The sequence below is a fragment of the Melanotaenia boesemani genome, chromosome 16 (assembly GCF_017639745.1).
Source record: "Melanotaenia boesemani isolate fMelBoe1 chromosome 16, fMelBoe1.pri, whole genome shotgun sequence".
Classification (NCBI taxonomy): Eukaryota; Metazoa; Chordata; class Actinopteri; order Atheriniformes; family Melanotaeniidae; genus Melanotaenia; species Melanotaenia boesemani.
In genome coordinates this window covers 22,801,895-22,816,972 of record NC_055697.1, presented here as the reverse complement: position 1 = coordinate 22,816,972, position 15,078 = coordinate 22,801,895, and the positions used below count along the sequence as shown (strand labels likewise).

At 39.6% G+C, this 15,078-nt stretch overlaps 1 protein-coding gene across 1 annotated transcript; it reads right to left on the bottom strand.

Moving 5' to 3' along the window:
• Positions 1 to 1,604: 1,604 nt before the first annotated feature.
• On the bottom strand, positions 1,605 to 14,734 carry si:ch73-52p7.1 (uncharacterized protein LOC100321084 homolog). Its single transcript, XM_042010627.1, has 2 exons — positions 14,718 to 14,734; positions 1,605 to 3,622 (listed from the first exon to the last, which is right to left on the bottom strand). The coding sequence occupies exon 2, from the start codon at positions 3,574 to 3,576 to the stop codon at positions 2,734 to 2,736; it is 843 nt and encodes a 280-aa protein (XP_041866561.1). The 5' UTR covers positions 3,577 to 3,622; positions 14,718 to 14,734; the 3' UTR covers positions 1,605 to 2,733.
• Positions 14,735 to 15,078: the final 344 nt, after the last annotated feature.

Sequence of the window (15,078 nt, the reverse complement as noted above, 5' to 3'; positions counted from 1 at the left end):
AGCAGTTGTTTTGTGTTTAAAAAGTCGTTTAGTTGATGAAAAACGGTTTCTCCATGGAGACTTTTTCTTTCCAGAGACAACCTTCACCTTAATAGGAGCAATAGCATCCATAATATTTAACATTTTAGCATTAAAACTAGCAACAAGCTCATTGGCTGAACGCCCTAATAGGGCAGGTGTTAAAGAGCAGATCTGGTTAAACGTTCCACTCGTGTTTTCAGTTATACATCATTTTGTGATGACCTCTATTGAGACATTTGTGTGAACAGGAACTGTACACTCACAGAAAACACAGTAATGATCAGACAGGCCCAGTCATACACAGTAACCATGGAAACATCCAAACCCTTCGAAATCACCAAGTCTAGAGTGTGTCCTTTAATGTGTGTGGGCTCTGTTATATGCTGAGTCAGCCCAAAGTTCTCCAGACTGTTACCCAGATTTTTAGTCGCTTTGTCCTGAGGGTTGTCTACATGGATATTAAAATCACCAACAATTATTACAGTCAAAGTCTAAACAGACTGCAGCCAGCAGTTTTCTAAACTCATCATAAAATTCTGCACAGTGCCCTGGCGGTCTATAGAAATTTAGATAAATTATATTATAATTAGCTTTCAACTGAAGAGCCATGTATTCAAAAGAAGTAAAACTTCCAAGACATAACTGCTTACACTGAAATGATTCATTAAATAAAACTGCTACTCCTCCTCCTCTCCTGTTCAGTCTGACCTCACTAATAAAACTAAAGTTGGGATGGGTTGATTCTATAAGAGTGGCTGCACTGTTATTTTGGTTTAACCAGGTTTCAGTTAAAAACATAAATCAAGGTTGTGCTCAGTTATAAAATCATTAATTAAAAATTAAAATTCCCTACTAATTACCTAACATTTAATAAAGCTAACTTGGTGGGTTTAGAATTGTTTACCCTATGTTTGGAGGCACGCTGTGGCTCACAGGGTATGTCAACTCTACTTGAAAACCTTCTAGAAAGCAGCTCTCTGTGTTCTGACCGAGTTACATTTCTCCTTCTGTTATCAAACACTACAGATATTTTTGAACCTTGTAATAAACAGGGATCCAGCTGGTCCTGGGAAAAATCATGACTGCTGTTATCTATGCAGCCTGGACCCTCCACACATCATACATCCAAAACATAAAGCTGGCATGTTGGTACAGGAGGGGCTGGGTGCCCTCCTTTCAGCCACTTTGGTGGGGGGTGTATGGGTGACAAAAGCATACTGGGGCATGGGGGTTAGTTGGTTGCAATAGTGACCAGCTCCTTCATCTGGGAAGTGAAGTCCAGGAGGGGTGGGGAGGATGGGGAGAGCTTTGGGGCTTTCTTCAGGAGGTGGCTGTGGTGGCTTTTTCCTAAGGCTTCCTGTAGGCTCTGTCTTATCACGTTGTTTTGGTCTCTCTTGTCTGTTTTCCTTGACCGAGGGAACAGAGTGTTTGTTCAGAAAATAAAACAGGTTGGATGCGAACAGCTTCACTCCTGACCTGTTCAGGCAGAATCCATCCGTCTTAAAAAAGTGCCTGCGGTCCCAGAAGAAGTTGAAGTTGTCTATGAAATTAACTGGATGTGTGGTACATACAGCCGACAGCCATGCATTCAGACTAAACAGCCTACTGAATCTCTCCACTCCTCCTCTGATGGAAGGGAGAGGGCCACTGATGAATATCCGGGCATCCAGACAGCTGATTGTATCCAGCAGTTCAATAAAATCCTACTTCAGCACCTCAGATTGTTGTTTCACAACATAATTCGACCCCACATGCAGGATGAGGTTTTCCACAGTTGGGTGCGCCGCCACAATTTGCGTAATTTTGCCTCTGACATCTGATACCATATCTTTGGGAAAGCACAGTACTTTTGTACGTTTTCCACACACATTTCTCACGTCTTTCACACCGAAGTCACCGACAATCAGAGTCTGAGGCCCAGCCATTTGCTTTTCTTGTTGCCTTTTACTTTCTGATTTGTTTTTTAGTCTAACCTTGGTCTGGATGGTAGAGCAGGCCAGCCGGTCGCGTCGCTAATCTCAGCAAACTGGGCTCTGCCTGTTACTGGTTCTCCCATTTCCCTATGAGATGATTTACTCTTTGGCTTTGCACCAAGAGCATTCCAGGGAGGACTATCAGTGAAAGAGTTATTACCTTGTAGATTATCCTCCTTTTTCTTTCCAGCTAAGTTTGTGCTAATTAGCTGTGTGTTAGCACAATCTTGCTGTCTGCTGTTTTTTTTCAAAGGCAAGGTTGTTTCATTTCCACACAATCCATTCACTTCCACATTCACCTCGAGCTGTTGAATCTTTGTTTCCAGCATGTTGATCCTCTGTAGAAGTGTGTGATAGTCATCTGTGGAGAAGGGAGGCATCTTGCAGCTAGTTAGCTTTAGCTCCTGAGTGACTGTAGATAAGGCTTCTGCTATATGTAGGCCATGCTGACATGACACTGACAAGATTGTAAGAGTCTTAAAAAATAGTAGTATCCAACCAAATCCACCACAAAATACAGTCCCGGTGATTAATAACATTAAATTAGTCCTTTTTGCCCTTTTCTTCTGCCAAATGCCGATCTGAATCTATGAGTCTAAATATAAAGGCAGCATAATCTGCAAGATTATGAATATAAAGGGATTATTGTTGAGCTAGAATGTGAAACAAGTGGGGTCTGCAAGAAGATTCTCTAAAAGACTTTAACACTGATTATCTTCCCCCTGAAAGTAACTTTTTATCAGTACACAAAGCTGACATAGATGAGTGATGTCTCTGGCAGCTTTGGCAGGTGAAGTTCTGGAAAAGGCAGCGTACCATCACTGTCTATATATGTTTGAACTGTGTAGGATTTGACCACTGTTCCCCAGTCCAGCACAGAGCTGTGGATGATTCCCAGTCTGGCCTGTTCATGATATGCTGCTCCCAGTTCCCTGCCCAAAAGCATATCCTGGATCTGGGTTGAGGACACAGCTACAAAATCTGTAATTGTGTCTGGAGCCAGGTCCATGTTGGTGTCTCTGTCCCTGTTGTATCTGTTTATGCCTAAATGAAAACCATTATCACTGTCTGGGTTCGCGTTTGATTCTATGCTTTTGGCTCTGTTCACATCACTGCAGTAAAGAAATGGCCTCTCTGGCAGATTTACCATCAGCTTCTCTGGCAGGTTCACCATAGTCAGCCTCTCAAGGTGTTGCACAGCAAAATGCCCCCCAAGGGAAGAAGAGGGTGTCCCCCTGGATCCTCCGGTACCACAGTGGATCAGTGTGAGGTGCCTCACCTCTGAGTTGTTGAGCAGACATGCCACATTGGCTGGTGATGAAAACCAAACCGTTAGATGTTTGAAACAAAAAACAGTAGTCAAAGGTGACTGAGGGCAGTGCAGAGCGGAAAGCTGGATTTCTGTGAATATGCAATCTTTCAGAGAGGATGTGCTGCAGGGCTGCGGGTCCTGGCTGCAAGAGTAGAGGCAAAAACCTCTTTGGGTGACATAAGCCAGATGAAGGTCAGACTGCTGCAAAGCCATGGATGCACAGAGTGCCACTAAGAGGAGAGCAGCGGGAGGAGGGCTGAAGGCAGGCATCACAGTTGGAGGAGAGTCTCGGGTGTAACTCTGACTGGTGTGGATGCTGCATGTAAAGAAAGAAAGAAAAGGAGGTGATCAGCTCTTTGTATCCGAGTCAGTTCAAAAGTTGAGAGAAAAAAATTAAAATAACAAGCAAAACTGAGTTTACACTGAGTTGAACCAAGCTATGAACCCAGTACATCTATTTTCTTACTGTTTCATATGGTTAAGTTTAACTTTCCTCAGTTTTAAATCTAGATTTAATATGCTCATGAATCTACACAATATGTTCTTCATCTAAAACTTATATCTCTTTACAGTAAACCCACATTACATGAGTCACATTTTCAGAAAGCTCAATTCACTAGCTTTAAAAGCAGAGCTAATGCACTTTTTAGTCCTGTTCACTGAAGCTGTCCCTGTGCATAACACAAGACCATATTCAAAAGATAATAAAAGGAAATAACATGCAAAAATAGTAACAAAAAATCAAAGACAAAACAACAAAGACTCTAAGGAAGTACTCAGTAAGAAAATAAATTCTCTACTAAGAGTTCAAGATAAAAAGCCTGCTGCACATTCATTCTTTGTTGTTGTCGTCCAGCTTTCTCTTCCCGCCTCTTCACCTCAATGATGCCCTCCCGCCTGGATTTTTAGTGGGAGGTTTGCTTCTGTTAAAAAAATGTTTCTCCACATTATTACCAGGTGCTTGCTCAAAGAGAAATATTAGACATTTTTCTTTGCTAAGTGCTCTGAGATAACTCAATTTTGTGAAGTGGGTCCGTATAAATAAAATGAACTAAACTGAAAATAAAAGACCAGCATATAGCTAATGTCAAATACATGAACAGAAGCAAAGAAAAAAAAAAAAACAAACTAAAAGCTAAAACAAACCAAGAGGAAATATTCAGCTTTCTTGAGCCACTCACAGCTGCAAGCAGCAGCTGAGACGAGTTATGCTGAAATGAGAAGAAGTAAGCGTGGACTTCTGTTATGTTTTGGAAATGTCTCAGTTTTCACAGCTGCAGCTCGTTTTCAATGCTGTTTGACCGAGACTGCTTTTTGCTCTTTTCAGTGGTTTCTCTTGGCAGCTTCTTCAGCTGACATCTGTCCACAGCGAGATTATAACAACCTCGTTTCATACCAGCCAAAACCTTCAACTCGATAAGGGACACTGACACAATGCCTGTTGGGGATACAGACAGGCAGATTTTGGACTCATTAGTCCAGACTGTCTACTGTGATGTGAGGTTTCAATTCTTACATGTCTTGTTTGTATTTCCTCAAACTACAATACATACCTTCAAAAATTCACTGTCAGAGGAAAGTTTGCTCCGTTTTGAACACTTATATGATACCATGCAGCTAACTTGTTGCTAATTTTGTAACATTTTCTTTGTAAAAAAAAATTATAATAAAATAAAATCTGTCTGGAAATTCAACTGAAAAACAGTTTAATTTTTTCCCTCATCAATCATATGTTTGTTCTAAAGTTAGAACGAGTGGTTGATAAACATCTCTTAATGTACTTCTTGAACAGAGCCACAATGTCTAATATATCACATATGCTGCTGAACCAAAAAACAACTAAATAAATAAATAAAAACCACATAATATTCTAAATAAAACTTTTATTTATTATAAGCCTTGCTCACCTTGGACACCTTTAGTCTAACTCAGTATAAACAGCGCTCTCTGCTGTTATTAAATGAAACGGCAGCATTGAATGTTTTTATACACCTTATGATTTATTAGCATATTCAATTTTTGTAAATACATTTTGGCTTGTTTTGTTTTAAAGAATGTCAGAAGCTGGACTGAGATGGTTTGTGACCCACTTCTAGCTGCATGTCCATATTCCTGATCATTTCCAGCTTCAGGTCTTCTTTCAGATATTGGAAAAGAGGTTATAGCTTTTAATATCTTAACTACTTTACTACAGTTGTTTGAACTGATTTAAGACTTTCCCGACATGTGAAACTGTATGGTTCACTTCCTGAAATTTGCTCTGAGCTCTGTGTGCTATTTCCCTTTAGCTGGGTGTTGGTCATGACAAATGTTAAACAAATATTTTTTTTTTTTTTTTTTTAATATGGGAACAATAACTGTAACACTGGAACAATGCAGCTCCTTCCTGCAGCCAACAAGACAACAAGACAGGAAAACATTTTGGCATGTTAAAAAACATTTAGGAACGTTGAATACAACTAGATTAATGATGCATATAGATGTTCTTACAGTTGTATGTCTGTAGTTTTTATCCTGCTTTGTCAGATGCTAGAAAAGATTATGTACAATTTTGTCATAATCTGAAAAATGACCTCAAACCACAGCTTTATAAAAAAAAAAGGAGTTAAATAAAATCTCTGATTAAGACTTTACCATTGATAGTTTAATCTAAGTACATGTTTGTGATAATATGCCTGGAAAAAACAAACAACAACAACAAAAAAAACAACAAAACCAAGATCAGAGGTCAGAGGTAAAATGGGCAGACTGGTTGGAGATTATAGAAAAACAATAGCAGTTCAAATAATGACTGGTTAACAATCAAGGTATGCAGAATACCATCTCTAAAGGCACAACACACCCACCCTTGAAGCGGACTGGCTGACTATAGCATTAGAGAACCAAACCATGTGCCACTCCTGTGTGCTAAGAACAGGAAACTGAGGCTACAGTTCACACAAACTCACCAAAGCTGAACAATAGAAGACTGGGAAAAAATGTTGCCTGATCTGATGAGCCTCCATTTCAGCTGCAACATTCAGATGGCGGGGTCAGCACCGCTTAAATACCACAGCCCACTTGTATATTGCTGCTGACCATGTCTGTCTTTGCAGAGTACCATCTCCTGATAGCTACTTCCAGCAGAATAATGCAGCATGTCACAAAGCTCAAATCATCTCACACTTCTTCATTTTAACCTTCTCATGAACTTCCGTATACTGATTAGTTCTGGGCCAAACACTTCAAATTTATCTTTGGTCTACAACAGAATGCAATGATTTTCAAGTCAAACCATTTTATTCACAGTAGAAAATGTTTCACGAGACTATTTTCATTAAAAATACTAGTTCATCTTGAATTTAATGGCAGCAACACTTTTTTCAAGGAATTGTCACACTTTCAACATTTGATATGTTTTTTATTTTCTGTTGTGAATAAAATACTGGTCTATGAAATTTGCAGATCATTAAATTCTGATTTCAAACGTCCCAACTTCTTAAATTAGGACAATATTTGTCATGGCTCTGTGTGTATGTGTGTGTGAGTTTGCAGGTTGGGCTGATCAGGTTGCAGTGGGGACGGAGGGCGGAGGCTGGAGCCTCAATTGACACCACCTGCAGATCATCAGCGGGCTCGTTAGCCAGCTCTACTCCCGGCTATTTAGAGTCATGCAGGAGCTCCAGTCTTTGCCAGATTGTCATTCTATGCAGTGTGGTAATCAGGCCTCTTCCACGATTTATCGTATACCTTGTTCCTGGATTATTGACCTTATCATCTCTGTCCAACAGCTTAAGACCTTGATCCCTTGGTTAACTACAGCACCCAGGATCTGGACTACTCCTCGCATCAAGCTGCCTGCCTGCTCGCCCTGCCTGCAACCAAGCTCACATCACCATCCACAGATAACATCTCCTGGTTCACCCCTCCACAGTCAGTCTCACGCAGAAACACAGTAAGCCGCTGCCAAGCTGACACAACCCGGCACCTTTCCCTGCAGTAACCCTCTGCCCTTTCCTAGGAAGAGTTGCCCGGACCTGGACCAAGCCACCAACACTTCTCATTAATAAACATTATCGCATTTTTCTTCTTGCTGTCTAAGTGTTCTGCTTTTGGGTCCACTTCCTGGTACCGCGGCCGCAGGCCGTGTCAATATTTGGAATTGCCAGAGCGATGCATCTAAAATAATTACTTTAGATTTTAACACTGAGCCTTTCAGACTGCCAAGAAAAGTTTAATACGTTTTTTCCATCACTGCATGTATTTCATTCACAGAGGGATTAGATTAGCTAATCTGCACCCATGTGCTAAACGTAGCATTTTTTATTTTGGATTCCAAAGTACCACATATAGTGTTACTTTTGTGAATTATTTATCTGTCCTGAACACGTTAACTTAAAAAAAAAAAACTTACTTGCTGACATCACAGCAGACAAAACTTGGAGATCCACACAATCTGTTCATCTAAAATTTACACCTCTTTACAGTAAATCCACATTACATGAGTCATAGTTACAAAAAATCTCAAATCACTAGCTTTGAAGCAGAACTAATATGTTTTTTAATCTTGTTTACTGAAACTGTCCCCGCACCTAAACACATGAGACAGGTGGAATTTCCCTTTAACTAAAGGATCTAAACACTTAAACCACAGTCCAGTGCATTCTGGGTGTGTATCATTTCATCATCTGGCACCACCACATCTCAGCTGCTCTAACTTGTGAAATCTCCATTTTAACGTGGTCTGTGTTTTTGTGTTCTGGTTTCACTGTAAAAAAAAAACAAAAGTTGAATGAACTCGAATAAAAGTCAACCCGTTGCAAAGCTTTTTTTTTTTTTTTTTGGTTAAACTCAGCTAAGGGGTTCTGGTGTTGTGTGAACCAAAATGAAAATAAGTCAAAATATTAAATTGAAGTTAGGATATTCAGGTCTACCTGTGTCTTTGTGCTGAAACAATTCCTGTTGTTCAGTTGACACAAAACATTTTTCCTTTTTGTTGAGTTTACTCTAAAACACATTACAGCTGGTTGCCTTACTTTTTAAAGCTTCCTCAACAACTTATTCCTTAGTTGGGAAGTCTGTACTCCGTCCACATTTTATACTTGGTTATTCGAATGCACGGTCACAGGTGATTGGAGTCTGTTCCAGCAGCTACTAGACGAGGAGCAGGGTACACCGTGGACAGTTCACCAGTCCATCACAGGGCCAACACCTTGAGACAAACAATCATTCACACAGAAAGGCTGCGGCTTGAACCAGGAACTGCTGTGGGGCAACAGTGCTAACCACCACAACACTGTGCAGCCCAGGAAGAATGTATTACAGTATTTGAATACTCCTTTGGGTACAGTACACGTTTTAGGTAGTTTAAAAGGTGTTTATGAACCTGTACCCACTGCTCAGCCAGGGTTCAAGCCCTATAGAGCAGCATGTTAGCTGATATAAATGATTGTGACTTTGAAATAATATGAGATGATGTTGCAATGAAAACGATTAATTGGTTTTAATAAATAAGATGATATTTAGGGAGTGTTTGAATTCTTCAATTCAGGTTAACCTGGGCTACATGGTGATGTGGTGGTTAGCATTGCTGCCTCACAGCAAGAAAGTTCCTGATTTATAGCTCTGACTTTCTGTGTGCAGTTTGCATGTTGCTATTACAATTCAGATTTACTCACACAATTAAACTGAGGCAACTTTTGCTTCAGAATTGTCTAGAGATATTTTCTGCTTAACAATATGGGATGTCTGTTGGGAAGTCTTAGGGATGTGTGTTGAGTATAAATTATTGTTTTTATTTGGTCCCTGTTTCATTTTGTCTGCACTTGTATTTAGTGAAATGACAATAAAGCTGGATTTGATTTGATTTGAATACGAGTTGTTTCATCTCAAAGACATGAGTAGATTGGAATATCGATCTACTGTGAGTTACCCTCTTAATTTAGGCTCACACAACACCAGAACACCTTAGTTGAGTTTATTCAAAAAAGCTGTGCAGCTGGAAGCCTTATAGATTGTCATACATGATCCTAATTAGTTATTCACCCCCTCTGGAATTTATTTTTTGGAATAAGCATGTATAGAAAATTGATGGATGGACAGTTTTCATTTTCGCCTTGTCGGATCAGGTTGTTTCTTTTCATGCTCCTGAGTTTTTCCCCATCTTTTCCAACCTGTATATGGGTGTGCTTCCTATAAAACTGACACATTTGTGTGTGTGTGTGTGTGTGTGTGTGTGCGTGTGTGTGTGTGTGGGTGTGTGTGTGTGTGTGTGTGTGGGTGTGTGTGTGTGTGTAAAATAAGCATGAATATAAAAACAAAGTGTTCAGATTATAAATAGACCTCTCCAGTTCAGTTTAACAATCAGTAAAGATCAGAGTTTTGTTAATGGAAATTATGTTAAAACACTCTGAGGTCATTTGAGGTCATACTGTATTTCTTATCCTTTATGTATTTTCATACCACAATGCAAATAAAGGGTGCAGATATACTTACAGCTGGTTTGAGTTTGGACTGTGTCTCACACACATAGTGTGATGGGGTGTGTTCTTCCTGAACTTTAGTTATACGGATAGTTTTGCAGTGAGAACCCTCACTGAATTTCACATACATAAACACACACACTAAGAACATTATAACTCCGGAGGTGGTTTTAGGATTCCAGAGAAAACACTGTTTTGAAATGTTGGCTTTTCCAAATGTCTGCTAGGAATTCTGGTTTGGCAGCCAGGTCAGAGCAGGAACATAAGTCTGGATTATTTTGATGCCTGGACAGAGCTGACCACTACATTCTTCAACTGACCATATAAGTTAGATTATCATTAACAGCATATTTAACTTGCTGGGTTTTTTCCCATGAAAGCTGTAAAATTCTGATGGTTTGACTATATCATAAGTGTTATGTGTCAGTTGAATATCATGTTTATCCTGCATGAAATGTTTAAAACCAAATGAGCAGATTTTTGTGGTTGACGTTTACAAAATTCTTTACTCTGTAGTTTTCTGTCTTTCAAATACTGCTTAAAGTCAAATGACCTAATGAAATTTATTTTTGAAAGAGGCCTATGGGCCACTTAAGGAATAAACAGGATGAGAGGAAACTGGTACTTTACTTGGTCTGAAAAAGAGAAAATATCCAGTGAGTAGCAGGACGTCTGGGTGAAAATTCCTTGTTGATTTGAGAGATCAGAAGAGAATGGGCAGACTGATTGGAGATGATGGAAAACTAACTGCAACTCAAAAAACCACTGGTCACAACCAAAATATGCATAATACCAACTCTGAACACACAACACATCTATCCTTGCAGCAGATGGGCTCCGGCAGCAGGAGACCACACTGGGTGTCACTCCTGTCAGCTATACAGGAAACAGAGGCTACAAGTCACACACACATTCACCGATATGAGACAATAGAAGACTGAAAAAGTCAGATCTATCCTGCCTTGTATCAGTGGTTCAGGCTGGTGGTGGTGATAGTGTAATGGTGTGGGGGATATTTTCCTGACACACCTTTGACTCTTTAGTACCAATTGAGGATTGTTTAAACACTACAGCCTACCAGAGTATTGCTGCTGACCATGTCCATCTCTGGATGACAACAGTGTACCATCTTCTGATGGCTACTTCTAGCAGGATAATGCATCATGTCACAAAGCTCAAATCATCCCAAACTAGTTTCTTAGACATGGCAATGAGTTCACTGCCTCCAATAGTCACCAAGTCATAATTCAATAAAGCAGTTTTTTGATCTTTTGGAGCATCAAGGAAGTGCAGCAGAAAAATCTGCAGCAAGTGTGAGTTCTGAGGAAGGTTTTCAACGCCTTGTTGAACCTATGCCATGAATAATTAAGGCTGTTCTGAAGGCAAAAAGGGGCCCAACCCGGTGCAAACAATGTGAACCTAATAAAGTGGCCACTTTGCCAGAAATGAGAGACATTTACAGATGGAAGCCATGTGTGTTATCTTTTGCTTTTAATCAGTTTTTGACTAAGCACTGCTTTCTCTACGCAAGTAAATAGCTTTGTTTTTTCTACAAAATGATGCAATGAGGAGTTCAGTTTCACATACGTTTCTGCATATGGAGAGGACAACATGTTCTACCCTCTAAGTCACTGCCAAAAATAGGCCTGTCACAGTTTCAGTTGTCATGGGAACTAAACATGGCAAAAAAAAAATACAGAAATCAAAACCCTCACAAGTCAAGAAAACACACACTTAAAGTAACACACAGACCAATAACCTTTAAACCGATAGGTGGCAGATTTACAATTAAATGAAAAGGATCTTAGTTTTTTCAGTTTTGTGGAATCACGTAGACTTTTTGTAATGGATTTCCAGATGTATAAAAAACACATTAACATTGTAGAAACTGGTGTGGCTTTTGATGAGAAAGCAAAAACAAATTGAATCCAAAAAGCACAATAATAATATCACATCTCTTTTAACCCTTTGATGCATAGTATGCATTACAGTGGATGCCTCATTAAAGACTGTTGTCTAGTAGCATGGGTGAGGATAGTATATTTGCCAATTAGCCACTTCAATGCACTGCCACTTACTGATAAATAAATAAATATATAATCAAATTTATTATATATGTACAAACATTGTAAATACCAAATATGATTTACTGATGAACAAGAAAAGAAAATGATAGAGCTATGATATGAATATGACAACACATTATTTTATAAATATATGTATGGAATATATTAAAACAAATAAACTGAAGAATAGGTCAAATGACATTAAAAATAAAGAAAAGCATCACTGTACAGGTCTTTGGCAGCTAAATATTGTCCTTGAAAAAAAAAAAATAGGCCACTGTTTTCCAGTAATTCATGCATCAGGCAGTTAAAAAGCTACTGTCATTGTATTAAAAAGTCAGCTCCACTTTATCAAATATTTGCGATCAATCTCATTTTAGTTTGGTGTTATGTACTTTATGTAGTCTGCAACCACCAGAGACTTCAGAAACCTGCTTTAACGAGACAACAAAGAGTCTGGGAGAAGTTCAAGCCATAATTTTTCTAATGGTTGCCACAGGAGGTGACAAATTAAGAAAATGTCAAAAACAAAGAGTAAGAAGCAAGAAAAGATGAATAAGTTAATTAGATTTTATTGTCAATTATCTGTTTTAAAAAGAGAGTTCCAATGAGACACACTTTAGAGCTTCAGCCCAACAATAGGAGCATGAGTGATGGTGAATTAACTAAAGTTGAGAATAAGGATCAGTAAATGTTGCCATACAAAGTACAAGAAACAATCTTACTGATGCAACTTGTTTGGACTGACCAGCTTGATAAAAATATTAAAGTTTGAAGTATGAATATCACTTGAGTTTCTGTCTTGGTTTTAGGTTCTTGTTTACATTGCTAGTGTTGTCAGACATGGGTACAGACCAAGACTTGTCACCCATAGACCGCCATTTGCTAAACCTGTCCTTTCCAATGGCGTGCACCTCGGCCACATCCTCTGTTACCTTTGGTCTCTGGAACTGTCAGTCCACAGTGAACAAAACAGAATTTATCAGTTCATTGATAAATCTCTCAGACATTCATGTCCTAGCCCTGACTGAGATCTGGATCCATCCAGAAAACACAGCTACTCCAGCTGCCCTTTCTGTCAATGCAGATTTTACTCAACACCTGAGTATCACGCAGTAAAGGTCTCTGCCCCATCATGGCATACATTCTGGTCATTTACTGCCCTCCGGGAGGTAATGTAGATGGGTTTGTCTCTGAAATGGACATGATACTCTCTGACATTCCTGATGATGTCATACCACTAATTGTAATGGGAGGTATGAACAATCACATTGGCAAACACACAGGCAAGTGACTTTCTGGCTCTTATTTACTCTTTCAATCTCAAACTGGTAAAGATTCCTCCAACACACAAAGCTGGAAATACTCTTGACTTGGCACTGACCAGAAACTGCTTCACAGCTGGTCTGTCAGTCACCCCGCTGCACCTCTCAGACTTCCTGGCTAAATTCTCTGTCTTCCTTCCTCATGTCACTCAAGCGGCTCCAAAAATGGCGTCCTACCGCAGAAACTTGAGATCCCTCAGACCTACACAGCTGTCTGATGAGGTTTACTCTACCCTCCCTTCCCACTCAGACTTCATCTTACTGTCTGTTAATGAGGCTACAGAAACACTCTGCTCCTCTCTTACCTCTTATCTGGACAAACTCTGTCTTCTGGTTTTAAAACCAGCTAGTCAAAATCCTCCCAGCCTCTGGTTATTTCACGTACTGACTACTGCAACTCCTTACTGGCTGGCCTGCCTGTTTACTCAGTTAAACATCTGCAGGTGATCCAGAATGCAGCAGCATGTCTGGTCTTCAACCAGCCCAAAAGAGCTCATGTCACTCCGCAGCTAATCTTCACTGGCTTCCAGTTGCAGTACATCAAATTCAAAGCTCTGCTTCTGGCTTACAAAACAATAACCCAAACGGCTTCTGTCTACCTTGACTCCTTAATCCAGAGCTACACTCCCTCTCGACAGTTCTTCCACCACAACGTGGTGTGAAATCAGTAGTTAGACTCTTTTCCTCTGTCCGATCCGCAGAGTCCTTATCCACTTTTAAGAGCAAGCTAAATACTCAACTGTTTAAGGAGCATTTCCACATTTAGCTTAACTCTTCTACTCGTTGGAATGAGTTAGAAAGATTTATTCAGCTTTTTGGCTCATCTCAGCACTGAATAAACTGCTTGCATTTATGTCCAAGATGATATTGTGTGATGAAATTGTGATCTCGTAATGAAACAAAGGACTATTGTAGGGAGGGGGGGAAGCAGTGATTTTAGCACTACACGACAGCACCTGTGTCCAACTGCCCTCACAGCTGTCTGATTACCACTGAATTATGACGTCCCCTCCTGTTTGATTTCTTGCTTGTTGTTCTCACTCTCAGATGGAAGTCGCTTTAGAGAAAAGCATCTGCTAAACGACTGTAGCAGCAGTAGTAGTAGTAGTATTTCTGTTTTTGTAATGTTCACACTTCCCACCAATTACACAAAAATGAGTGTCTTACAAATCTGCATCATTCAGCAATGAACTTGGACAGGGGCTGACTCAAACATTAGATCATACAGTCATTTTGTGGGTTAGAGATCAAGTTTGTTGTTTCTAAAACCCACCCAGAAATCACATCTACAAATGCAGCAGAACAATAGAGACTCTTCAATCCAGAATAAGAAGAAGTTTTCCTAGGGAAGAAATTTACAAGTATGTCTACATTACGTAACATAGACTCAGGAATGCTCAGCTATGTAATGTAATATGAGAATATACAGCAGGCTGTGCTTTCGGATCCTTTCACAGAGTTACAACTAGACACAAATATACATCTTCACAGCACTTTAGGATGTTGGACATGCAAGGACCCATAAAATATGTTTCCCAGCGTGCTGGTTTGTAACTTACCCTCAAAATCCTGCTGAGGAGCTGAATGCGTCAGTTGGACACTGGGATGGGGAAGAAAACTCTCACATCCAGCTGACGTCAAGATGTGGGAAGTATCCCAGAGAGGAAGCTGTAATTTCCCACATATGGAGTTCAATGCTTTAAATACAGCATTTAATCACAGTCAGGCCTATTTTACAGCTTTCTGTTTATAAAAGTCAGATTTAGCCGGGGGGATTACATTCATCTATACACTACTAGTGTAGTAGATAAATATTTCTAGTCCACATTTTAGTTTATTGGAGTAAACTTTAAATATACTTTTATGAACTTATGAAGTTACTACTAAAACTAAACTTTTAGGAACATAAAGATAATGCAG

Bases quoted from the DNA above. Each gene is read 5' to 3' on its own strand.
- si:ch73-52p7.1 (XM_042010627.1), bottom strand. From the start codon at position 3,576: ATGCCTGCCTTCAGCCCTCCTCCCGCTGCTCTCCTCTTAGTGGCACTC.